We start from the raw sequence: 24,588 nt of genomic DNA on the forward strand, positions 1-24,588 counted from the left end.
CATCAGGCCCCGGAGCCTCCAGCTGCTGTCTCCTGAGTGCAGCTCAAGAGACCCCAAGGAACCTTGAGGGGGTCTTAAAAGCAGATCTGTCCTCGGGCCCGTCCTCCCTCTTTCCCTCTGCCTCAGTTTCTCTCCTCGCTCACCTGGGGGCACTCCAATCTGACAAGTCAGCTTGTTGGACCAGGGGAGAAGGATGAAGACCCCCCTCTGGAGGAAGACCACCTCTTCCTAGTGCTGCCATGGGTGGGGGACAGAACCCACTGGGCCCTCTCAGCAAGCTGTGGGTGAGCCCTCTGACAGGTGTCCCCTATCAGAGAGGCCTTGGAGCTGCCCACCAAGGTGGCCTGGGTGAGTCAGCGTGCTGTCTCCAAGAAGGCCCACCCACACACCAGTGCATTCCCCACAAGCCCTCAGTGTTGATTTGCACCTGGCTGGTGGTGGTGGAGATGGTGGTGGGCGGTGGCTGTTGGTGGTGATGGTAGTTGGTTAGTGGTGCTGGGTGGTGCTGGGTGGTGGTGGATGGTGGTTGGTAGTGGTGGGTGGTGGTTGGTAGTGGTGGTGATGGTGGTTGTCGATGGTGAGTGGTGGTTGGTGATGGTGGGTGGTGGTTGGTGATGGTGGTGGTTGGTTGATGGTGGTGGTGATGGTGGTTGTCGATGGTGAGTGGTGGTTGGTGATGGTGGGTGGTGGTTGGTAGTGGTGGTGATAGGGGTTGTCGATGGTGAGTGGTGGTTGGTTGTTGATGGTGAACGGTGGTTGGTGATGGTGGTTGATGGTTGGCAGTGGTGATGTGCTGGCAGACGTGTCATTCTTGGGTTTTGCGGTAACAAGAGAGTGTCAGTTCCAGGGCATCTGAGGCATAAGAGACCCAGGACCCAGAGTGTGACTGTCTGGGGCCTGTGTGGGCAGCTTTTCCTGCTATTGGCTTCTTGGATGTTAGTCTCTCCCTGGGGAGATTGGGGGCCTGAGCGTCTCTGAGGAGAAGGGCTCCTTGGTGGGCGTGCAGCCCTGCCCTGCCCCGAGCTGCCCCCAGACTCACACTTGCCCCTGTGTCCACAGCCAGCAGCCGCCTGATGGGAAACTCTCCGGCCTCTTCTTTCATGGGCAGCTTCCTCACCAGCAGCCTGGGCTCCGCGGCCTCCACGCACCCGAGCGGCCCCACCTCCTCCCCCTCTGAGCAGGCCTATCGTGGCTCCCACCCGGCCACCTCCCAGATCTGGTTCTCCCACTCCCACGAAGGTAAGTGAGGGGCCTGGGCCCCAGTGGCGCCTGGTGGCGAGTGACCGCGGAGTTGGGGGCTGGTGGCAGGGCAGGGGCTTCCCCGCTGCGGCAGTGTGAGCCTGGCTGGCAGACCCTGCCAAGCTCGCCCTGGTGAGGGGCCGCCCCCCTGCTGAGGAAGCCCCCGGGGGAGGGGGTGCTTGGTTGGTTCGGCAGTGGTCCCAGCCAGATGTGTGCTCCAGATGGGCCGAGAGCGAGAGGAGGGCCACGAAGGACTCCGGGGAGCTGAGGAAACGTGGAACACAGTTGGGCCAGCCGGCCGGACTGCGGCCTCCACTGCAGGCTGCGCCCCACCTCCCCAGACTTGAGGAGGCGTGGGCCCCAGATGTGCCAGCTGGGAGGGAGGGGCGGGGAGGGGAGAGCTGCCAACATACTCAGGCTGCCACCCCAGGGCCTGGCCTAGGACAAAGAGTTCCTCCCAGGCCACCAGTCTCTCGGTGGGACGCAGCCCTCGGTACACAGTAGGTGCTCCATGAACACCTGTTGCTCTGCCTGGCTGGCAGGAGGGTCCCCGAGGCCCTTCTCGGACCCCAGGGCACCGCCCAGCTCCCCACTGCCTGCCTAGTCCGCTGGCTCTATGAATCGGGTGACCCTGGGCCCTGACTCCCCGGCCCCCACAGTGTGGGAAGGGTTAAGCCCCTCCACCCCCTGCGGCTGGCACGCGGAGAGGTAATTGCAGTTGGCAGCAGGCACACAGGGCTCTCTGCTCCTGGCACCCGGCGCTGCCGTAACTCAATGACTCTGCCGAGCGGCGGGCGTTGTGTTTACAGAGCGCGGCGGACCCACACACCGCGCCACCGCCCCGTTCCAGGCAGGGAGATTAGCACCCGGCACTGCTGGAAGCAGAGAAACCTCTCTTTGTGCAACAAGAAAGGGGCTGTTTTCCAAACAGAACAGGTGACGAGTGAGGGACAGTTGTTAAAATAATCTGGGCTTTAGGCACGGGCGCACGCTGGGCAGGCGGGAAGGACCAGCTCCCTTCCCGGACGGAGGGGAGGCCGCGTCCCGAGGACGTGGCGGGCAGAGCAGTGGGCAGAGCGGGTTTCTCAGCCCAGACTCGCCTGTGCCTTCCTGCCGCCCCTGCACACCTAGCGGCCTCCCGGGAGGGGACCGGGCTGGCCGGGGAGGCCCCCACCTTCCTGCTTCCACCCCAACCGTCCCTTGGCCTTTGTGTCTGCTGGGAGGACGCCCCGGCCAGCAGCAGCATCTGGCTCCCAGGACGTCTGTGGGAGGGAGGAGGGTGGCCAAGTGCGGGGCGGGGGCAGGCAAGGGAGGCCTACAGCAGCCGCGGGGCCCCCTCAGCAGACACAGCAGCTGCTTCCCCGACCTTGGCCCACCACAGGTGCATGAATGTGCCCGGGCTGGCTGACTTGGTTTCCCCTCCTTGTGACGGTGGCCCCTGGGCAGAGCCCAGGAGAGGCACCAGCCCATACCCTGAGCCCTCTGCATCGGGAGGCTCATACACTGCTTCCCTCCATCCCAGCCCTGGGGACCCCGCCAGCAAGGGGGCGGTTTGTGGGTAACACCACCTGCCCCGGAGCCCCGTCTTGCCCCTCCAGGGGCTGCTCAGAGGGTGGGTGGCAGCCTGCAGGCAGACAGCGCCCACAACGGCCTCCAGACACCCACTTCCCCTTGTGCCAACGGCTGCCAGGGCGGAGACACTCGCAGCCCACCGGGCACTCCACCAGCCCTCGGCCCCTGGTGTGGGGCCTGGCACGTCGGCAGGTTCCATCTTCCCGCCTCAGCCCCCAGCCGTCCCCCTGGCTGGCTGGGAGGCCGTATCCCAGACGTGTGTGTGTTGTAGGGGGTGGCCCCAGGCCCTTAGCTTCTGGGCTCCCGGCTGTACCAAGCCCTCTCTGCCTACATCCTGCCTGCGCAGGAGGAGGGGACGGTGCCACGGTGGCCCTGGCTGTGCCACACTGAGGAGGTGCTTCTCTCTGAGACCAGCCGTGAGGGCAGCAGCCGCCTGTCCACCTGCTGGGCAGCTCCTGTCGCTGGGGGAGACGCGTGGTCCTGTGTTGATGTGCCCAGGCAGGTGGGGGGCACCTGTGTCAGGCAGTGGGCCTGGAGGGCCGGCACAGGTGGATGGGAGACGAGAGGAAGTGGCAGGAGAGCACACGCGTGTCCACCTGCCTGCCCTGCCGAGGGTAGCAGCATCTCGTGGGCCACACGCGCGTCTCAAGGCCGTGGCTCAGTGGGCCCCTCTGTCTCCCTGCCTTAGTGAAGCTGCCGCGCCCCGGGATCCCCTCCCTGCGGGGTTCCCCTGCCCTCTGCAGCCGCGTGGTGCTGCCGCGGGCTGCACGGCGAGGCCAGTGGCAGGCAGGCGGGGCGCGAGGCTGGCTGGCTGCCCGGGCAGTGTGCCTGGCTGCTGGTTTGACGGGGCGCCAGCTGGCTGCCTGCACGCCGGGGCCTGTTTCTCTGCCGTGTGCGCTCGGGGGAGGGGCGCGATGGGCTGCCCGGGTGCCACTGTCCCCCTCACCCACCCGTCCCTTCACAGCACCCAGGGTGGGCAGGGAGGCAGGTGCCAGACAGAGCCAGGTCTCCACCCCTTCCCACCCGGCCTCTGCATCAAGGCCAGGGAGGCCAGCGTGGGGCAGGGGGGGCAGGAACCTAGCGGGTGTCGACTCTGTGTCCCCCCTCAAGCAGGGCCTCCCAGACCCTCCTCTCCCACCACCCGCAGGGCAGCCGTGGAGTGGGGCTGGGCCTCCTGCTTGCGGATGAAACAGCTGGGGGTGCAGGGGAGGCACCCGGAGCTGGGGGAGCTGGGCGAGCTGGGCTGGAAATCTGGCCCAGCCCCCACCTCCCCCCTGCTCTGGCTCACCCGAGACAAGGGGTTCCGCCAGAGGTGGACTCCTCCAGGCTCTGGGCGGGGGCGGGCAGCGGAACTGGCCCGGGTGGAGGTGAGGGAGGTGAGCCACCGTCAGGCCAGCGGCCCTGGGTGGGTCGGAGCAGGGTGGGGTACCACACAGCTGGCCCTATTGTCAGCAAGCTGGGTCCCCTCCCTCCCACCCACCCCCAGCTGCTGGGCTGGGACCACCCACAGGGCCCATGAAAGGAGATTCTGTTCCTGGGGGGCTCAGCTGGGCAGGGCAGGGCAGGAGCCGTGGAGCGCCCGGCCAGCGCTACTCACGGTCTCTTGTGCCACCTGGAGGGGCCGCGGGGCAGTGGGCACACGTACAGGCGCTGGCCGTCCGCCTGGCCGCCTCCGTCGGAGCCACCCGCCCCGTGGCCTCTTCTGCATCCGGCCTGGCTCCGGCGGGGGCAGCCCCCCAGGGCTCCCTGCTGTTCAGGCCCAGGACCTCCGCCCCTGCAGTCCCCTGCTGCCCCCGCCCCCTTCCCGGGGACTCGCCCAGGCTTCTAGCTGCAAGCAGGGCCGGGACGCATCTGTGCGGGGGACGGAGGTGCTGCCTGTGCCCACCGCCCCGTGGCCTGGGGCTCTCAGGGCTCCTGTAGCTCCATCCTTCCAGAGCCACCCGTCCGTGCGCCTGCTCTGGGTCCGGCCCCCTTGCTCCCAGGCCATGGGCTCTCTTTCCTCCTGGGCCTTTTTCCTCGGTGGCTAAAATGGCCTCTTAACCCACCCTGCTCTGGACCGTGGACCACCTTGGTGGTGCTCCCTCGGCAGCCCTCAGCCCCTCCCTGTGGCCTGCCCCAGCTGGCCGCCCCCGCCAGGGCCCAGCCTCCGTCCCCCTGGAGTTTGCCCTCCTACTCCGCACGTCCTGTGGTGGCCTGAGCCCGGTTTGCGGAGAGTGTCTTTATGTGCCTCTTGTCCGCGGCCTGGCTGACCACCCACCATCCGCTGTCGCAGAGGACGGGGGTCCCGTCCTGATGACTATGGGGGCCAGTGCCCAGCCCTGCACCTGGCAGAGGCCCTTGGGGAGTGAGGCCACACCGGGAGGGCTGGGGGGGACACAGCCCTGGGGCAGCCAGGTGGGGCATCTCGGTGGTAGAACCTGAGCCCCAGTCAGCTGGGAGTGTGGGCCAGGGTCCCGAGGCCCCCCGTCCAGCCCAGCTTGGATAAGGGGCCTGGTTCCCACAGCTGCAGGTCGCCCCGGGGCAGGGGTCCCACGGCCAGTCCTGGCTCTGGGTCAGGCAGGACAGTGACACTTTATCCTGAGACTGGCCCTGGGGTGGTGCTGGCCTCGTGTCCTCCCAGCAGCACCGTGCTGCGCAGCGGCTATGCCCGTCACTGAGGTGAGGAAACGGGCTCAGGACGGGCTGTGCCGAGACTTGAGCCAGCGTCTCCTCTGCCCTCTGAGTTCCTGTGTTTTGGGGTGGGCACCCCCTGCCCCCACAAGCTTCTGCTACCCAGCACCAAGGACGCGGCCGGGCTCTGGGAGTCGGGCTGCACGTGGCCCCTGCCCACAGCCAGGCAGCCACGAGGCAGGGCCGGGGCAGACCAGGTCATGGTCTGCCTCTTACAGAGCAGACAGGCAAGGAGGGGTCTCCACAGGCTACAGCTGCACCAGCCTCGGGGCTCTGAGCCTCAGTTTCCCTATCTGGGGGGATTCCGAGGCTCCTGGGGACCCTAGCAGTAGGGGCAGGATGGGACGTCCTCTGTGAGACCTCCAGCGTCCCCGGGGCTCAGCGGCCGGAGCCCTGTTGCTCACGGTCTGCTCAGTGCCAGTTGGCGCGGGTCAGTTGGGTGATCACCGTGGCTCTGACCTCAAGGGGGTCTGGGGAGGGGCTTCTGGGGCCACCGCACTGTAGCAGGAGTGGGGCCGAGGTGCTGTGGCCCCAGGGCTCTACAGCCCCCTCTGCTCCTGTCCTCCCGCTGTCTGTGCCCGGGCCAGACTGGGGCCTCCACCCCGACCCCTCCCCAGGACCCCCTCCCCGGCAGCCCCTCCAAGCATGCGGTGTCCCCAGCCTGGCCACAGCAGCTCTGGCTTCTGGTCTCAGAACAGCTGCTCTGATTCATAAAAACCATTTTTTTGTTTTCTTCAATTCTGAGAGTGCGGTCTCTTTGGGAAGAAGAAAGGGGCTTTCTACCGCCAGGCTGGAAGGACCCTTCTCCCCTCCTCCGTCTCTGCCCTGCAGGGCCCCCACACCGAGGTTCCCCTGCCCCTTCCTGGTGGCACCCGGGCCCCTCCCTCTCTCCTTCCTGCTCCCTCCCCCCGTTCCTCCCTCCTTCCTTCCCCCCTCCAGCCCTGGTTCCCCCCCAGGGCCTTGGGGACGGAGCCTGCCAGGCCTTTGGGTCTGGGCCCCTGCTAGACTTGTATCCCCACCGCCCGGCCCAGGCGGCCACCAGCCCCGGCTCAGCCAGGGCAGCCTGGCCCCTGCCCTCATGCTGCCCGCAAAGGGCACCGTGCAGGAGCCCACCCCTCGGCCAGCTGAACACCAGCCTGGACCTCCCCAGGGGGCACGGGGGCTCCTCGCCTGGGAAACGCCGTCTGGGAAGGAGGAATTTACAGACTTCTGTTTACCAAAAACCTAGGCCTCGTAAAACATTTCACAGCAGCCAATTAAAGGGGGACAGCTGCAGAGGTTTAATCAGCCCCCACCCCTGCCCCGCCGCTCCCACCCCCTCACTCCCACCCTGTCCCCTCTCAGCTTCTGCCAGGTCCTCCAGAAGCTGCGTGGAGTCTGGTAAACATCTGCTCCAGATGTGTCCCCACACCCAGGCCAGTCGGCAGGCCCAGCCTATGTCTTCCGCAGGGGCCGGCCAGGGTGGGCACCTTCCCCAGGAGCCTCCGCCCGGAGCAGGTCTCCACATCACAGGACTTCTCAGAGCCTTTACCATGCTCGTGCCCTTCTCGGGACTCCACATGGGGACGGGCGTGGGGCGCACTCTTAGAGCCGTGTGACCTGTAGCTTGTTTTGCGTGGAGCATCTCCTGGGGATGGAGTTCTCTGGATTCACCCAGGATCTCCGGAGCCAGAGAACATTGAACAACGTCATTGGGGCTGAAGGTGGCCTCTGCTACAGCGGGGCCCACAGGCTTGAGGTGTGGGGTGCCGCACTGGGACTAGGGGCGCCACACCGTTGGGGCCTTATTCCTGGGGGACCCAGAGTGTCCCTGCCTGACACGCCTGTGAGCTCTGCTCCTCCTGCTCTCCTCTGAGCTGGTTTCCAGCGACTGTCCCTGTCCCACAGCATGATCCACCCCTGACCTCCTCGTCTGCAGAGGGGGTGGGCGGGGGTGCCTCCTGGCAGGCTGTCACTACGCCGATGCTCCAGGCTTCCTGCCTCAAATGCCTGCCCCTCGGGCGTCCTGGCCAGCCTTAGGCCTGCAGGGGCTGCACGACCCCACGTGCCCGCAGTGGCCCCTCAGCCTCCATCCCCAGGCCTACCCTGTGTTTCACTCACGGCCGCGTCAGAGCCTGGCCAGGGAAGCCGCGCCTGGCTCTGGGCACAGTCTGGCAGCTGCTGTGGAGGCAGCAGCGAGCAGGGTGGGCCGGCTGGCAACCAGCAGGCCAGATGAGGGGCTCGGTAGGCCTGAGTCTGAAGGGTGTTGCCTGAGGCCCGGGGCCTCATCTCCTGCCGGGCCTGGGGGGAAGGAGTAGCCTGAGAAGCCACATTCCAGGCACTGGTGACTCTGGGCATCCCACAGACAGGCCCACCTAGGCTGACACTCATCCTGCCTGTCCTGTAGGTTGGGCCCCCTTCCCTCCCGGGGTGCTCAGCTCCAGGGTATGGCTGGGCAGGGGCAGGCCGCCTCGGGAGGACAGACCCCCCAGGCCAGAGAGGGGCCTGCCTGGTGTTACTCGGAGTCACTGAGGAGGGTTTCGGGCCTGGGGACCCATGCAGGAGATTGGGGGGGCGACACTGCCACTGTGGGGGGCCCAGCCTCCCTTGAAGATCCAGAGCAGAAGAGGCCCTGCCACAGCGGAGGGCTCGGCCTCCTCCCCAGGTGGACACACCTGTGACCTCCCGCAGGGTGGACACTTGCCACATCTCAGCTGCACCGACCTAGGGGTGTGGGCCAGGGACTGTGCTCCCATGGGGGCCTGAGGGATGGCCCAGGTGGCGGGAGGCCGAGTCTGCCCTGGCCCTCCTCCAGCGGGGAGCCGTGCAGGGCGTCCTCCCCAGACGCCTCCCCAGAGCTCCTAGAGCCCCGGCAGCTCCCTGCCTGGCAGCTCCGCAGCACTGAGTGCTGCTGGGAGGGAAATTGGACCCCCCCACCCGGCCCCCACCCGTCAGCAATTCAATTTGTGCTGCACCAGAGGGACGGTGTTCGTCGAGTCAGAGCTAATATGATGTATTGATGGGTTGATTTCCCACTGGCGGGCTCTGCCGGGCTCCGCTCCTGGGCCCCCCGCCGGCGTCTGCCCTGAGTCAGGGCGTGGGACCGGGGCAGAAATTGCCTCCACAGCAGTCTCCTTGCTTCTCCAGCTCCGGGGTACCCCAGGTTTTCGGGGAGTCTGGCATCCACCTTCCTACCCGTGAGCCACTTGGATCACCATGGAAACAGCAACGTTCTCTACGGGCAGCACCGTTTCTATGGAGCCCAAAAAGGCAAGTGCGGCGTGGGGTGCGGGGTTGGGAGCCTGGGGCGCCAGGGTCCTCGGGCAGGCCTTGGGGTGGGGAGAGGGGGCGCCTGCCCCTCAGGCACGGCAGGATTCCAACCCTGGGGCCAGGACCACCCCGGGAGCGAGTCTCTGGAAACACCGCTCTGCCGAGCTCCCGTGCTCAGGCACCAGCTCCCTCAGCACCTGGCCTCGGCGGAGGGCTCCCGGGTGGCTCAGGAGGAGATGCCATCAGGTGGGGGCTGGAGGAAGCCACCGAGGCCTGCGTTCCCTGGCCCAGCGCTCACTGGGCCCCGGCCTGACCTGGGCTGCACGAGGCCCGACCCCCAGCCCCTGCCGGGTCCTGAAGTCAGCGGTGCTGGCTGGCTGTGGGAGGGGCAGCAGCTCTGTTCCTGTGGACAGAGGGGCCACTCACCTGTTGGCAGCGGGCGTCCCCAGAGAAGGGGTGCAGAGTTTGAATCTTTGCTGATAAGAAGATGGCCAGTGAGGCCCCGGGGAGGGTGGGCCCAGCACAGGCTGGCATCCACGAGCAGGACCCGTCTAGGAACCTGTAAGAGCTTCAGCCTGGCTGGTCGTGGGACGGGCGGGGGAACCTGTCTCCAAGTGGAGTTTTTTCTTGAGTGAGGTGACATCTTATTTGCACTTTAGGAAGCTCCCTAAAATGCCAAAAGGCTGGGCCGGGAAGACCACAGGGCTGGTGACCATGTTTCAGGGACTCGCGGTGTGGATGTGGGATCCCACGGAGGCTGGAATCAGTGAGAGCAAGGCTGAGACTGGGGCAGGGAGGGACAGAGGGCCCAGGTGACCCCATTCCTGGCCCAGGCTGTGGGGGCCGGCCTGGGGAGCAGCAGTTCAGAGGGGAGGAGTGAGTTCAGTGGGGCGGGGGTCTCCCAGAGGGGTCCAGGAGGTGGCTGGTCACACACAGCGGGGTCAGTGTCAAAGGGTGGTGGCTGACCCATTGGTGGAGAGGGCAGATGAGAAGGGGGTGAGGACTGGCAGCGTCCCCCGTAGCCTGGGGAGCCCCAGGAGCCCCCATGTTCAGGGCTGGGGGGCAGAGTGGGCCTGGGAGGCCAACGGCGCCCCATGGGGAAGGAAGCAAGGGGGACCCCAGTGAGCCACGCCCTTGAGGTAGCCGTGGTGCTGGGGGAGCCTGAGGCCCACCCTCTGCCGCCGCCTCGGCTGCCCTTAGCCCCTTCTCCCCGCCTGCCCCGCACGCCAGGACCTGTGTGCCGTTGGCCCAGCCTGCAGCTTTGGTTTGGCCGGACTGGCCGTCGTGATTGGTGCAGGCAAGGCCCTGTGGGGGGCACCCAACCCCCCAAGAGAGTCGGGTCTGACCCTGGGCGCCCAAGAATCCCAGCTCTTGGGGCTGGAGGCCAGGGCTCCGCTGCCTGGAGGATGCCCCGACGGCCGCGGCCGGATCCCCAAATTCCCGCATCAGCCCCGGCCCATGCAGCTATTTTGACAGCGTTCGTCAGGCGGGCAGGTGCTGGTCCCAGCCTGGAAACCCGACCCCTGAACCAGAGCCCAGGGCTCCCTCCGGGCAGTGGGCCTGCTGGTGTCACCGAGCACGGCCGCCTCTCGGCTTTCACAATATTGTGGTAGAGCCGCGTCCAAGAACATTATTTGGTTTTGGAAATTGAGCTAATTAGGTTTCTCCCAGGCTACCCCGTCCTACTCCCCTTCCCCCTTGTTTCTAATTAGCAGGAAATTGACAAGGAATTTACATGACTGAGGACAATTTTACAAGTTCCAAATGTTCCTTTTGTTCGCCCCCTTGTCAGCTCTTGGCGTCCACACTGCCGCCCACCCACCCAGCTGGGCTCGGGGAGAGGCAGCCCCCCAGACCCCCCCAGAGGCAGTGACCTGGTCCCAGCTCGGGCGGGGGACCTGTGAGGACCTGTGGTGAGAGCCAGAGTAGACCCTCCGAGGGTGGAAGGTGTGGCCCTGGCCTGTGGGCTGCGTCCCTGGTGCAGCAGAGGGAGCCCCGGGCCACGCTGGGGCGAGTCCAGCTGCCACTCTCCAGCCAGGGCGTCCTCTTCCTTCCTCCTGTTCTGACCCATCACTCGGGCCGACCGGCCGAAACACCCACAGGAAAGATGCCAAGGGGCTGGGGCTAGAGACCCCAGGGTGCGCTGGGTGCAGGAGAGCCAGGCGCACACCCAGGCACCCGGGGCGTCCCTTCCTCCTCCGGGTCACTAAGAGCCCGATGAGACACCTGTCCTTAGTGTCTAAAGTTCTGACGCTTGTCTGTAAAGACCCTGTGAGTCTATGCTCTGTGAACGCTCACCTGCGCCCGCGCCCACCTGCCTGCCCCTCACTGAGCCGGCCGCCAGGTGTGTGCATCTCCCACCTCCGGGCGGAACTGAACATAAGTCAGAACCTCGCTGGGGGACGGTGAGTGCTTACCGGGGACACAGTTTTGTTGCGTGTATTTCGCTACAGTTTCAGGGGAAAAAGCCAAAACAAAGACCTTCCCTAGACAGTGACCTTGGGTTAGCCCCGGCTGGGGCTAGAGAAGCACCTGGCACGTCTGGGGGTGTCTGAGCCCTCCGGGCCTGCTGGTGACCTGGTTCTTTTGCACACAGATAACTTCTACCTGCGCAACCTGCCCCCCCAGCCCGCCCTCCTGCCCGCCAATCACAACTTCCCTGGCGTGGCCCGCGCTGCACCCGCCCACCCCATTGGCTCCTGCAGCCGTGACCGGGGCGAGGCCGGCCCCCTGCAGAAGGGCCCCAAGGAGTTCGACCGCTTCCTCATGGGCAAGGAGCTGGGCAGAGAGAAGGCCGGCAAGGCGGCTGAGGGCAAGGAGCGCCCGGCGGCCGAGGAGGACAGCGGCAAGGAGCGGCACAAGCTGGTGCTGGCCGACGGGCACTGCAAAGAGGGTATCCCCGTGCCCCGAGGCACCTGCGAGGGCCGCCCCAAGCACCCCACCTCCTGCCTCCTCAATGCCAAGGCCCTCGATGGCGACACAGGCAAGGCCACGTTGGCCAGCTGTGCGGGCGGCACACTGGGGCGGCCTGGAGCAGGGGTGGTGGCGCCCGGGCGCTGTGTGAAGGAGGCGGTGGGGCCCATGGAGCCCGGGCCAGCCTTCAGCGAGTGCTTGGAGAGGCGGCAGATGCTGCACCATGCCGCATCCTACTCGGTGCCATCGGGCCTGCCCACCGGGCCTCCCCCTCCCCTGGGCACAGCCACCGGCTCCTTCCCCTGCCTGCAGCTGCATGGTGGGCCCGACGGGCTCTGCCCACTGCAGGACAAAGTCCCCCGGGACCTGAAGGCCAGCGGGCCCACCTTTGTGCCTTCCGTGGGTCACCTCGCCGACAAAAGCCGCCCTTTCCAGGCGGCTGAGGCCTGTGCCGTGGTGGGTGAGGGCAAGGACTGGCACCTGGAGGGGACCACGGCTTCTGACCACGCTGCGCCCTACGGTGTCTCCTATGCCCACCTGAAGGCTGAGGGCACGGGCGAGCGGCGGCCTGGGGGCTTCGAGGCAGCCCTCAACCCCCGGCTGAAGGGCCTGGAGTATCTCAACAGTGCAGGCCCCGAGGCCTCCTTCCCGGGGCTCCCCAAAGGCTGTCTGGACAAAAGCGGCTATTTCGAGTTGCCTACTCCTTCCCAGGACTGTGCCCGGCCCGGTCACCAGGACCCGCTGGGTGGGAAGGCCGCCCAGGCCTGCTGCACTTTAGATAAGACCGCCAACAAGGAAGCCCCCACTGGTGCTCCTGGGACCCAGAAGGTGGCCCGGATCCGGCATCAGCAGCACTTGGTGGCCCCTGAACCGGAGCCCGGGGGCACTGGGGCCGAGGCCAAGCGCAAGTCCCTGGAGCTGGCTTGTCTGGGCTACGGTGGGTCCCACCTGCCCCAGTGGGGTGTGCAGGCCGGCCAGGGCACCGCCATGGCCATCAGCGAGGAGCACAAGGCTGGCGCCTACCTGGACCCCTTCAGCGGCGGCCTGCAGCAGGCGGCACTCCTGTCCCAGGAGCTGCCCACCCCGCCAGGCGAGGTCTCGGCCATGAAGAACCTGCTTAAGTACAGCAACCAGGCCCTGGTCGTGGGCCAGAAGGCACCGTTCGTGGGCCTGGGCAGCCTCAAGGCCAGCTGCGTTCAACAGGAAGCGAAGTTCCCGTCCTCCAAGGGCCCAGGCCAGGCGGAGAGGCCCGACTGTGCCCGCAGCAGGGAGCACGATGCCCCGCACGGTGACGGGGAGGCGCGGCAGCCGCCTGTGGGCATCGCAGTGGCCTTGGCCCGGCAAAAGGATACGGCGAGCCGGTCAGAGACGGCCTATGGTGCCAACGCTGGGCGGCAGGGCCGGGCCGCCCCCACATTCAAAGGTATGGCCCCCTGGGGAGGGAGGAAGGCCCTGTCTGCCCTGTGAGCCTGCTCAGCCCACACCTGCACTTGGCAGACTCTCAGAGGCCCCTGGGGCCGGGGGACCCTCCCTCAGTGCCTCAGTCCCCTGGCTCAAAGTGGGGTCACTGCCTGCTTCAGCCAGTGGCTCCCAACCCTTTCCCCCGCCCCTGCCATCTCTCCCGTGCAGTTGGCGGGGGGCCCCGCTCTACACACGTGCTGGACCTGGAGGCCGAGGAGGAGAGGACACGGCTGTGTGATGACCGCCTGGGGCGGGCTGGCCGCGAGCTGCTGCTGCAGTAAGAGCCTGGCTGTGGCTTGCGGGTGGGGTCAGCCCACCTCCGGGCGGGCCGCTCGACACCCATGTGGGAGAAAGCGAGGTGTGGTCCCACTGGGATGGTCAGGTCTGTGGCCGGGCCCTGGCAGGTTACGCAGTGGCTCCTGCACCCCTCTGGGGTCTCACAGTGCTGGAGGCTCTGCCGATGCCCACCCCACAACAGGGCCACCACAGGGCCTGGAATCTGAGGTGTCCCCCTCCCAGGCTGGTGGCTGCAGGCTCCCCAGGGGCCGCGGTGGCAGGGCTGAGCCCCATGATCTTGCAGGGACAACAAAGACCTCGTGGACTTTGCCCGGATCCACCCGTCAAGCAGCTGCCCTGGAGACCTGACTCCCCACCTCATGATGCAGGGTGGCCAGCTGGGTGGGGACTCGGCCCCCCACCCTGCGCATCCCCCCTGGCTGCCCCGCACGCGTAGCCCCTCCTTGTGGATGGGGGGACACTCCTACGGTCAGTGCTGGGGAAAGGTGGGGGGCTGGCCCGGGGCTGTTGGGGTTCTGTCCTGACCACCACCGTGCCCTCCCCACAGGCCTGGGGCACCCCGCCCTGCACCAGAACCTGCCCCCTGGCTTCCCTGCCTCTGTGGCTGGTCCCGTGCCCTCCGTCTTCCCCCTCCCCCAGGACGCCCCCACACAACTGGTCATCCTGCCCTCGGAGCCCGCGCCCCACAGTGCCCCCCACGCGCTCGGTAAGGCCCTGGTCCAGGCTGCCTGCCGTGGGGCTGTTGAAGGAGGGGCGGCCCTTGGGGGGTAGTCGGCTCTCAGCAGGGAGCCACGAGCCAAGGACAGACCAGCAGGGGCGCTGGGGAAACAGTCCCAGCCGTCCACCCCTGATCTCTCTCTGGCCCTGCCCGCAGCGGATGTCATGGACCAGGCCTCGCTGTGGCCCTCCATGTATGGGGGCCGGGGCCCTGCCTCCCACATGCAGCACGCGGGCCAGCTCCCCGTCTACTCGCGCTCCCAGCTCCTGCGGCAGCAGGAGCTCTACGCCCTGCAGCAGCAGCAGCAGCAGCAACAGCAGCAGCAGCAGCAGCAGCAGCAGCAGCAGCAGCAACGGGCAGCCCAGGCCCTGGAGCTGCAGCGGGCCGCCCAGTTCCAGGTACCCAGGACCAGGGCAGTCCCCTCCCTGCCTGCGTGGACCCGGCCTGGTCTGGGACCGCTGCACACCTGAGGCGTGGGAGTGGGGGTGCTACGCCCGTCTGAGCCTCTCCCCCGACCCTGACAGCGGAAGCCGGAGGACCACCACCTGGAGCTGGAGGAGCCCACCCAGGAGAAGGCCCTGAAGTCCACCCACAAGCCAGTTGCCTTAACCCCCTCGGCCCAGGGCGCCCCCTCGCCTGCCACAGGCCCCATCAAGCTGCCACCTTGCTGCCACCCACCCACAATGAAGCCCCCCGCCAGCTGCCCCACGCCCCCGCCGCGGCCCAGCGCCCCGTGCACTTTACCCGTCTGCCCTGCCGGCAGCCCCGGGCCTGGCTCCAAGGTGCCCAGCGCCAAGGACGAGAGTGGGGATGGCCGGCGGCCCGGGGCCAGCGTTGCCTCGTTGGAACCAGGTAAGAGCACGAGGCTGGCCTGGCCTGGCGTGGACTCCACTCAGCCTTCCCGTGCCCACCTGGTGGGCACAGCTGACTCAGGGCTGTCACCCGGCACCTACAGAGGGTACCCCTCACCCACCGAGTCCCCGTCAGGGCCAGGGCACTGTGCCTTCCCCTCTGTTCTCTGCCCCCAACCCCCGTCCTTGTGGACGTTCCGTGGGCAGAGCACAGTGTCCCGGCTGTCTCCTTCCCAGCCCTTGGCAGATGGAGTGGGACAGAGGTCAGAGGTCAGGCTCCCCATTGGGGTCTCTGGAGTGAGAGGTGCCCGTGAACGCTGGGGCGGCCCACGGCGCAGCAGGCGCGGAGCCCGCCCCAGCTGCAAGGCTGGCACAGTGGGGCGGGGCAGGGAGCTTGTCCCGGCCACAGCCCTGGCCCTGTGGCCCGCTCGCCCGCCTATTCAGTTCTCTCTGAATTAGGCTGAGAGTTTACACTGGAAACCCGTGTGGTGAACATAAAACCCGTCCTAGTTTCACAGTAAGGAGACTGAGCCAACAGAGAGCTTTTTTTTTTTTAGGTTTTTTTTTCCCTTAGTTTTTTTTATTGCAGTTAATGGGGCGTAATGCCTTCGACACGCTGCTGGCGCGTTCTGGTTCAAGGAAAGCCCTGATTCAAGCATCGTGTTTTAAAAATCCCTCTTTTCTGGTGAGCCGCACACACTGGGCCAGCGACGGCCCCCGGGACCCCCAGGGCTGCAGCAGGAGAGGCTCAAGGCTGCCCCGCCAGGGAAGGAGGCCCAGCCCGGCCAGCCTCAGGCTGCCCCTTGATGAACGTGACACTTTCCCATGAGTCCTGTGGGCCTAGCGAGCTGGCCCCAGAGCCTCCCTCCCAGGCTTGGGTCCCAGTGTTCGGGGCTCGAGGCCCCTGTCTCCATCCTGTAACAGCCACACCGCCTCCCCAGCTCCCCGGCTCTCTCGTGACCCCTGACCTCCGGCCTCCCTCCCTGTCTTTTGCAGAACTGCCTCCTGGGTACACACGCCCCACGGCCAGCGCTGGCTTCTCCTCCTCCCTGCCCTCAGACATGCACTCATCTGACCTCGAGCACCCCGAAACTATGCAAACCGCCGCCCTAGGGGCCCAGCCTGAGCCTGCAAGGACGTTCCTGCCCGGGGAGCTGCCCCCCTGCGGCCCCGTGAGGCTGGAGGAGCCTGGGCTGCTCTTGGGGGCCAGGGAGGCCGCCCAGAACCTTGGCGCCACCCCTCACCCCGCCGAGCGGGGAGCCCAGGGGATGGCAGTGGACCCCAGCCCACTTCAGGGGCTGCAAGAACTGCAGTGCGGGGCCCTCCTCGAGGGAGGGGTCCCTGAAGCCACCGTCCAGGCTCGTTCTACTCAGGGAGGGGCGCAAGAGGAGAGAAGCAGGAGGGAGGGGGGCGAGGAGGGGGAGCAAGGGCCCTCGCTGGGGGCCTCCGCCCCGGCCCTGGAGCAGCAGGCAGGGAGCCCGGGCGCCCTGGGTGAGGAGGGGGCGCGGCTGGCCCCAGAGGAGGCCGAGCTGGAGCCCGAGCTGGAGGACTCAGAGGAGGAGCACAGGGCGGCTCCCGATGACAGCCCCCCACCCAGGGCGCTACCAGGCCTGGACGCCTTGGTGGCTGCCACCATCGACCTGGGGGACCTGCCCAGCGGTGACCTGCTGGACCCTCAGCCCCTGGCGGCCTGCAGGCCCCCCAGCACAGACGCCCCGCCCAGTAGCTCAGGGATTCACGGGATTGCTCTGCTCAGCGAGCTGGCGGACCTGGACACCCAGCGGCAGAGGAGTGAGCAGGCCGTGCCAGGTAAGCCCTGGCGGGCACCGCCACCCTTCCGCAAACCCCAGGGGCTGGACTCAGGGGCCCTGGCTCTGGATCAGCCAGGCGGACAGCAGCCTTGGGCCTGGCTCAGTTTTCTCCGCAGTGTGGTGGGTGCCAGGGAGTGTCCCTCTCCACCCACCGGTGGTTGTCCCTGGAAGTCAGGCAGATGCTAAGGCCAGATCCACCCCCAGCGGTGGCCCAGCTGACGTCCCAGCAGGGCCCCTGGGCGCAGGAGGGCACCTCCCATTGCTGTCAACCAGCGGCTCAGCAGCCGCCACTCCATGCGCTGTCTCCATTTCCACCCAACGATGTCGTGTCCCACAGGCGTGAGGTTGTGGAACTTGGGTCTTGCGGCAGGTGGTGGGGCCGTCTCTACTTCCGCCAGGCTTCCACCACATCGGGGCCTATGGTGGTGGGCCCCGGGCCTGCAGATCCAGTGGGGACACAGCAGCCCTCACCCCAGACTTGGGGAGGGGCACAAGGCTGTGATCAGACAACCCCAGTCAGGACCCCCACACGTCCCCCCAGCACTGAGGGGCTGGGCGCTCCTGGGCTCCCCTGCCCACCCAGGGCCCCACGGACAGCAGCACGACAGGGGCCCAAGGGCCAGGTCTTTGCTTAGCCCCAAGGGGACCCCACTGGGTGCCCCGTTGTCCCCGCTGCTTCCCTAGAAGCCCCCTCCTTCCTGCGGCCATCTGCCCCTCAGGCCCCTAAGGAAGCCCCTCCCTAGGGGGCCACCCCACCAGGCTGTTGAGTGGATATTTATAGAAAACCTGAGTGGCCCCCAGGGCTCGGCCACTTGTTTTCCTGATGCGTAAAGCGGGCCACCTTGGCCGCCAAACTCCACCGCACCGTTTGTGCTGCGAGATGCAGCGGATGTTCACATGAGGCCTCCTGCTGGGGCTGCGGGGCCAGGCTGTCTGGCTGAGACCCGCCGCTGGCGGTACCCGGGCTGGGCTGGGTGCTGCCTGCCCTTGGGGTGCATCTGGGGGGCCCCGGGGACCCCTGCTCCTGGGAGGCGCTGTGCAGAGGAGAGGAAGCCAGAGCCCCTGCCGGTGTGGGCGCTCAGCGGCACCCCCAGGGCCTGGGCTGCCGGGGCCCCGCCATGGCAGGGGCACCCAGGGGATGACAGGTGTGTATGTGAGGCAGGGCGGCTGGCCTGCGTAGTGAAGAGCCTGCTGGACCGGAGCCCATTCCTTGAGCACTCACGCGTAGACCTGGGTGGGAAGTCATGTGGCATAACCTGGCGTCGTTGTTGTAAGTGTCCAGCCTGGTCAGTGCTGTGGTTACCAGGGTGTGTGTGACAAGAGACAGTCACAGCAAGCCACCACCAGCCACATCTTTGCCCTCCCCTTCTCTCATGAACCCCTGGGCCCCCACCGTCCCCTTGTCCCAGTTGATGGGCTGGTCCTGTGCAGCCGCTCGGTCAGAGCTGTTCCCTGCAAGTGCGGTGATCACTTTGCTGAAGTTAGGAGGTCAGAGGTCAGCCTGGTCCTGTGGCAAGTGGCAGGATTCGCAGGGGGAGAGTTGGCGGGGAGAAAGTCCTGAGGATCCCGGGCCAGCAGAGAGCCCAGGGGGCGGGGCATGAAGTCCAGGAGGCGGGGCATAGAGCCCAGGGGCGGGACATGGAGCCCAGAGGAGCTGGCAAGTGGTTCAGGCCCACCCCCAGGCCTGGCAGAACCATTTGTGCAAGTCCAGGTGGGGTCCACACACTCATGGTCTCCAAGTGCAGGGGAAGAACAGGAGCCTCTGACGGATAGCCATGGCCCCAAAGGACCAGGAGACCTGGGATTTTTCACAGAAAGGGGCTCCCAGATGGGCCTCCCTGCCCGCTGGTGGGAGGGCAGCTTAGCTCACTGCAGGAAGAGCCCCTCAGCCCTCCTCCCTGCCATTCCCCAGGGACCTGGACCCAGCGTCCTGTCTCTAGGACTGAAGGTCTCCGTGCTGCAGATCTGTGGCCTTGGCCCAGAAGGTGGTCCCAGAGCTGCAGGCACCGCCCCGTCCCCGCCCTGCTACCCCTCTGGGCACCTCCTGGCTTCTTCATCGTGGCCTTGGGTGTGAACCAAGCCCTGGTCCTCTGGGCTCTGCCTCCCTGCCCTGAGTGGGCATCACGCCTGCCCGTCACTTTGTAGATGGCCCCACAGCCTGAGGTGGCCAGGTGCTTCCTCCTACCTGGGCCCAGCCTGGCTCCTGCTGACCCACACTGCAGCCCCAGCCCAGAGCCCGGGTCCTTTCGGTGGAGGACGGTATTTCTAAGTTCCATACAAGATCGGTGCTGTTCCCAGGTGCCCCCGGGGACATGACCACCTCCATCCTGACCCCACGGGGCCCTTCTGGTCTGACATCTTCCTGGCTGTAAGCCATTGTGACCCTCGGATGTCCCGTGGGACCCGCCCATGTGCGCCCAGCCCCCTCCCTGTGGTTGGCCCCTCCCCTGAATGGACACCACCTTCCGTCAGCTCATGCTCTGGCCCCAAGTTGGGCCACCCCTCCCCCGACCAGGCCTGCAACACCCGTGCCACTGTGCCAGGCTTCTGTTGTTCTTGCCAGTCACTGTGAGGACAGCCCCTCCGCCACCCCCCAGCCTGAGCCCTAGAGGACACGGCCTCCCCCTGCCTCCTTCCCTACCCGGGGTCAGCCGTGTCCTCCCCGCCTGCCCGGGGTGGAGCACGCTGGAGTGTCACCTGCCTGGGAAAGGACCCGGAGGAACCCAGCATGGCCGTGGGGGTCTGGGGTGGAGCACAGGGAGTGGGGGGCGTTCCGAGGGAAGGCGGAAGAACGTGGGTGCCTTCTGAGAAGGGGCTAAGGCTGCACCTTGGGCCAGGACCAGCCTCTCCCCACCGGAAACCCCAGCCAGCTGCCATCCCCACAGGAACTTGAGGGACACCCCCACACATTGGCCGGTGGCCTCCCTGCAGCTGTGGCTGCTTGGGTAGCCCCCACAGGTGGGTGGGTGGATGGACTGCTGGACAGATGGACAGGTTAGCCGTGGTGCCAGACACCAGCCCCTGGAGCCATCCACGGTTGGCGAGGCGCAGGTGCTCGTGCCTGCAGTGTCTGCCCGTGTGACTCTGAACTTGGTTTGTGGTTGAAGCCTCCATGTCCCCAGCCCCAGGCGTCAGCTTGTGGCTATCCTAAAGCCTCTCGTGGCACCACGTGTGTCTCTGAGGGCCCCGGAGCGAGTGTCGGTCCCAGGGCTGCTGTGTGAAGTGCGGACACGCAGGCCCCTGCTGCTGGAAGCTGTGCCGCATCCTGCTTTACTTCTGTGCCTTGGGCTCCACCTTGTTTTCGGGGGTGGGCCCTGCTCCAGGGGCTCGTGCCCTTCCAGCCGCCCCGCCCTGTAGCCAAGGAGGCTCCTCCCTGACCCAGAGCCAAGCAGGGGAGGGGTGCCAGCCCCATTGCCCACCCGCCCCTCCTGAGGACCTGACCCTTGCTTGTCTTTGTTCCTCGTGTCCTGGGGAGCTGGGCAGCCTCAGAGCCGACCGCAGGAGCCTGTTGGAGGGGCAGCGTGTGCCCGCCTGCAGCCACACTGACCTTCCCATCCCCCCAGCAGAGGAGGAGGAGGATGTGCTGGCCTTCAACCTGCAGCACCTGGCCACGCTGGCCACAGCCTGGTCCCTGGTGGAGGCCGCCGGCCTGGACGTCCCCACCACCTCCGCACAGCCCCCCGCTGCCGAGCCCTGCGGTGGCCCCAGGCTCACCCCCCGCATGCAGATCCTGCAGCGGAAAGACTCCTGGGCCCCCAAGACCAAGCCTGTGAGTGGGGGTGCGGTCGGGGTCCCGCTGCCCGCGTGGCCCGGAATGTGGTAGGGTGGGGGGCCCAGGCGCCCAGCCTGCCCTGTCGGCCCTGTCCCGGGCCCTGGCCTGGCTCACGGGCCCCTGTGCCCTGCCCACCAGGTGTGCCCACTGAAAGCGGCCATCGACCGGCTGGACACGCAGGAGGTGGAGATGCGCATGCAGCTGGCGGAGCTGCAGCGGCGCTACAAGGAGAAGCAGCGGGAGCTGGCCCGCCTGCAGCGCAGGCACGACCACGAGTACGGCCGCGGGAGGGCTGGGCCCGCAGCGCCCGCACCTGCACTCCCCAAGGGCTCTCGCCCCCCTCTGCCCACGGCCCGTGGGGGGAAGTCGGGGTCTGTCTGAGAGGCCCCCCCCGAGGCAGGGGTACTCCCCAGACCTAAGGGGCGAGGCGTTCAGCCAGCAGGGGTTCCTGGGGAGGAGCCAGAGCACAGGCTGGTGCCGGGGGAGAGGCCGGTCCAGGGTGCAGTGGCAGAAGGGGGCTGGGAGGCCAGAGCGGGAGTTGGGGGCTTCTCTGGGGGCAGAGGAAACCCCACAGTTGCAGCAGGGGCGTGGGCGCTCCCCTGGGCAGTGTGAGGGTGGCTGGAGGTGGGGAGGTGGGGCAGCTCCGGCCTTGCCCTCTGCCTGCAGGGCCGGGCTCCCAGGACACGTCTTGGGAGCACCCATGCCCACCCCCAGCACCCCACCGAGGGCAGTGCCCTCTGCTAGACCCTGTCGGGGAGCCAGGGTGGGCATGAGCCTCTGACTGCGCCTCCGTGGCCCCCAGGAGAGAGGAGAGCTCTCGGAGCCCTGCACGGCGGGGGCCCGGCCGTCCGCGGAAGCGCAAACACTCCAGCTCACTGCCTGCCCTGCGGCCTGGGGGCCAGCTGGCCAGGACCGACGGCAAGAAAGTCAAGTGAGTCCTGGATTCAGGGCCACCGCCGGGTGCTATGGGTAGGCTGGGGCTGGCCCAGGGGCCTTAAGGCCTGAGCACAAGGGGCTGGGCTCCTCTCCCCCACCCTAGCTCCCTGGGCTGCGGGGCCCCTTCACCCCTTCTCTGAAGGCCAGCACTCCCCTCCCAGACTCTGGGCCGTTGTGAGTGACAGTGGACACAGCCCTGAGTCCGGGTTGCCTCCCTCGGCTGCACTCGGCACCACCCTGGACCCATCTCCTCGGGAAGCCCCAGCCCCAGCGCTTGGCCACGCCAGCTCCACACACCTGGTGTGGCCGTGGCATCACCCCCCCCACCGGCACCCCCGCCCAGCCCCCTTTGCGTGCGAGGCGGCGTTGCGTAAAAGCCTCTTTATCTGCGCATATAAAGCTGTTGGTCACGCTGTGGCGCGGCTCGCGGCTGCCGGCTCGATGTTATTATCCATTACCCGCCCGGCGCAGTCGTTGGCGCACTCCCGGGCCTGGTATAATTGTCCTTCTCGGCTACAAATTGCCTCTCCCGGCAGGCCCATTTGCATAAATCCTCCGAGCTCCTCCAAACACGATTGGCGCGCGCGCGTGTGCGCTGCATCAATCCTGATGATTTGGTAATAATAGTTAAATCGGCACTAAATGGTTCCTTCAATTAAGACGGAGGCAAAAAATTAATCTCGGGGCTTTATGTCACAAAACATTAGCAAACGCAGAGAAGGTTACAGGGAGGAGGAGAAGAACTCGCGGGCTGTGGGCGACGGCGGGATTCACCATATGGCGGCCCCACCCCGAGCTGTCCCTCCGCCCTGCCCAGGTGTCACCCACCTCGGGTCTCCAGGGCTCTCCCTCTGAGAACCAGCCAGCACTGTGGGGGTCCCCTGGGCAGCAGAGGGCCCCTGCGGGCCGGGTCTGGCCGGGGCTTGCTGGGGAGCCCTGCCTGAGAGGGTGTGGGCCCCGTCACACTTCCTGAGCCAGGCTGGCGGTGTGCCCCGCTATGCCCCCATGGCACAACCCTAGCCTGGAAGCCACCTTCGCCCGAACTCCAAGAAAACAGATCTCGGCTGGAAGGGCTCCTGCCTGGACAGGGATGGGGCTCCTGCCTCTCCTGGCCGTCTCCAGCCCACGCTTCTGCGGGCTGGGGGACCTGTGCTGTTGGCCAGCAGTTGGGGCCAGGGGACAGGCCTCCTACTCCACAGGAAGTGGGGGGCTGCAGGACCCTGTGGTGGCTTCCTGCCTGGCCGCCTCTCTGGGCAGGAAGGTGCAAAGGGACGTCCAACCACACAAGGCCAGGGCGGGCGGGAGCTCTCAGTCTCCATCTGTGACTCGTTCTTGTGTACAGCCAGGGCTCGCTCTGCACGTGTGCATGGGGGGTGGGGAGGCACAAAGGTGAGAGGCCAGGCCCCCCAGCCCCTGTCTGGCCAGACAGGCAGACGAGCTTCCCCAGCCTCGGTTTCCCCATGTGAAATGGGGGTGGGAGGGGAAGGGAGTCGTGCACCTGGCACACAGGAGTGCTGGGGAGGGTGGGACCCCAACACATGGGGAGTGGATGTGGGGGAGGGTGGGGACCCCAGGATGTAGGGGAATCGGGTAGGGGGTGTTCTGGGGTGTCTGTGGGCACCTGCGGGGTTGACCCTGCCGCAGCTGCCAGCCTTGAGGAACAGTAACCCCGTGGGGCGAGAGGAAACCGAGGCTCGGTCTCAGCCATTTCCCAGGCTCTGTCTGGAACATGGGCGGATACCCGGCGCTCTGTGTCCAGACCCGTGTGGACAGCAGGGGTTGGAGCTCCAGAGAGGGCCTGAGCCTAGCAGCAGGAGCTCCCTGGGGCTGCCACCCCACCCCACTCCGTGGCCACGGGTTTACCATCCTCTTCCTGGCAGTGGCAGAAATGTCAGGAGGCCCTGTTCTCGTGGACCACTCCAGTGTCCTCTCTGTTCCTGACTGTGGGAGCATCCGGCCTGCACAGTCCTCACCCGGCCTCGCCGAGAGGCGCAGACATGACTTTCCCATTTCCCAGGTGGCAAGGCTGGGACCACGGCTCCCCGACACCGGGCTGCCTCGCAGGGAGCCAGGGCCCTCGCCCGTCCCGCTGGCTGGCCTCTGGTCACCATAGCCATGACCAGAGCCTCCCAAGGGCGTCCCTTCCAAGCAGGGTGGAAGGATAATGTGTAGGAAACAGAAACGTCCCCGTTCCCAGCACAGCTGAGCAGGGGGAGGAAGGGCTGGGGATCAGCAGGTGCCCGGCGCCGGCTCAGCCCCCGAGGGGTGGGGCTCCCCTGGGCACACAGGCTGCAACCCTGTGACCCACCACAGGGACTGCGGTGCCATAGCGCCTGCCTCTGCCCTGCACCCACGCTGACCCCACCCACACCCCATGCCCTAGGGCAGTGCGGACCAGCCTCAGCCGGCTGTGCGCGGAGCTGCGGGGAGCTGGTGGAGGCAAGCCCAACCCGAAGCGCAGCAGGCTGGAGAAAAGCGTCTATGCCGGCCTGCAGGCAGGCTCCCTGGTGAGTCCTCCCTACCCTCTGCAGACATCCGACTGTGAGTCCCATTGCTCAGATGAGCAAACCAAGGCTCATGAGCTTCCAGGACCCCACAGCAGGCGGAGCCTCTGCACCCAAGGGTGTGACGGGGGCCTGTGACTTCTCAACACACCTGGCAGGCAGGTCCCACTTGGTGGCCGGCCCTCCACCTGCTCCAGGGCACTCCCTCCTTGGCTCTGCCCGGCCAGTGGGCGCGTTCTCAGCAGAACGACTCTGCGGGAGCCGGGGCCCTGCCCTCCCGGAGATGGCTCTGGACACGGGCTCCCCAGGGCCATCTCCTTGCTTGTCCCCCCAGATCAGAGGCTGGTCCTTCTGTCCAGGGTGCCTGCTCTCATCCCTCCCCTTTAGGAAAGCACACAGCCCGTCTCATGACGCTCTTGCACCTAAGTGGGTGGGCAGTAGGGGGCTGTGCAGCCAGGGACGTAAGTGCAGGACCCGTGTCCCCAAGCAAGACGTCCCTTTTGAGGGAAAGGTCCTGTGGTGCCACGCTAGAGCCAGGCATCGACAGAGCTGTCCAAAGGCCATGGGCTGGGGTGGGGGCCCCGAGAGTGCAGCC

General features: G+C 66.9%; 1 protein-coding gene across 1 annotated transcript in view; it reads left to right on the forward strand.

The window, feature by feature from the left end:
* The window catches only part of BAHCC1 (BAH domain and coiled-coil containing 1), a 52,836-nt gene that overhangs the window by 21,410 nt on the left and 6,838 nt on the right, over positions 1–24,588 (forward strand). Inside the window, exons 2-15 of the mRNA XM_012656368.1 lie at positions 1,060–1,239; positions 8,608–8,730; positions 11,327–13,066; positions 13,273–13,381; positions 13,685–13,869; positions 13,949–14,107; positions 14,276–14,406; positions 14,485–14,517; positions 14,644–14,971; positions 15,967–16,779; positions 20,348–20,550; positions 20,692–20,828; positions 21,356–21,484; positions 23,873–23,996. Of these exons, the coding sequence (XP_012511822.1) occupies positions 1,060–1,239; positions 8,608–8,730; positions 11,327–13,066; positions 13,273–13,381; positions 13,685–13,869; positions 13,949–14,107; positions 14,276–14,406; positions 14,485–14,517; positions 14,644–14,971; positions 15,967–16,779; positions 20,348–20,550; positions 20,692–20,828; positions 21,356–21,484; positions 23,873–23,996 (4,394 nt within the window). The remainder of the gene's footprint in view (positions 1–1,059; positions 1,240–8,607; positions 8,731–11,326; positions 13,067–13,272; positions 13,382–13,684; positions 13,870–13,948; positions 14,108–14,275; positions 14,407–14,484; positions 14,518–14,643; positions 14,972–15,966; positions 16,780–20,347; positions 20,551–20,691; positions 20,829–21,355; positions 21,485–23,872; positions 23,997–24,588) is intronic.

Source organism: Propithecus coquereli, unplaced genomic scaffold (genome assembly GCF_000956105.1).
Source record: "Propithecus coquereli isolate 6110/MARCELLA unplaced genomic scaffold, Pcoq_1.0 Scaffold501, whole genome shotgun sequence".
NCBI lineage: Eukaryota > Metazoa > Chordata > Mammalia > Primates > Indriidae > Propithecus > Propithecus coquereli.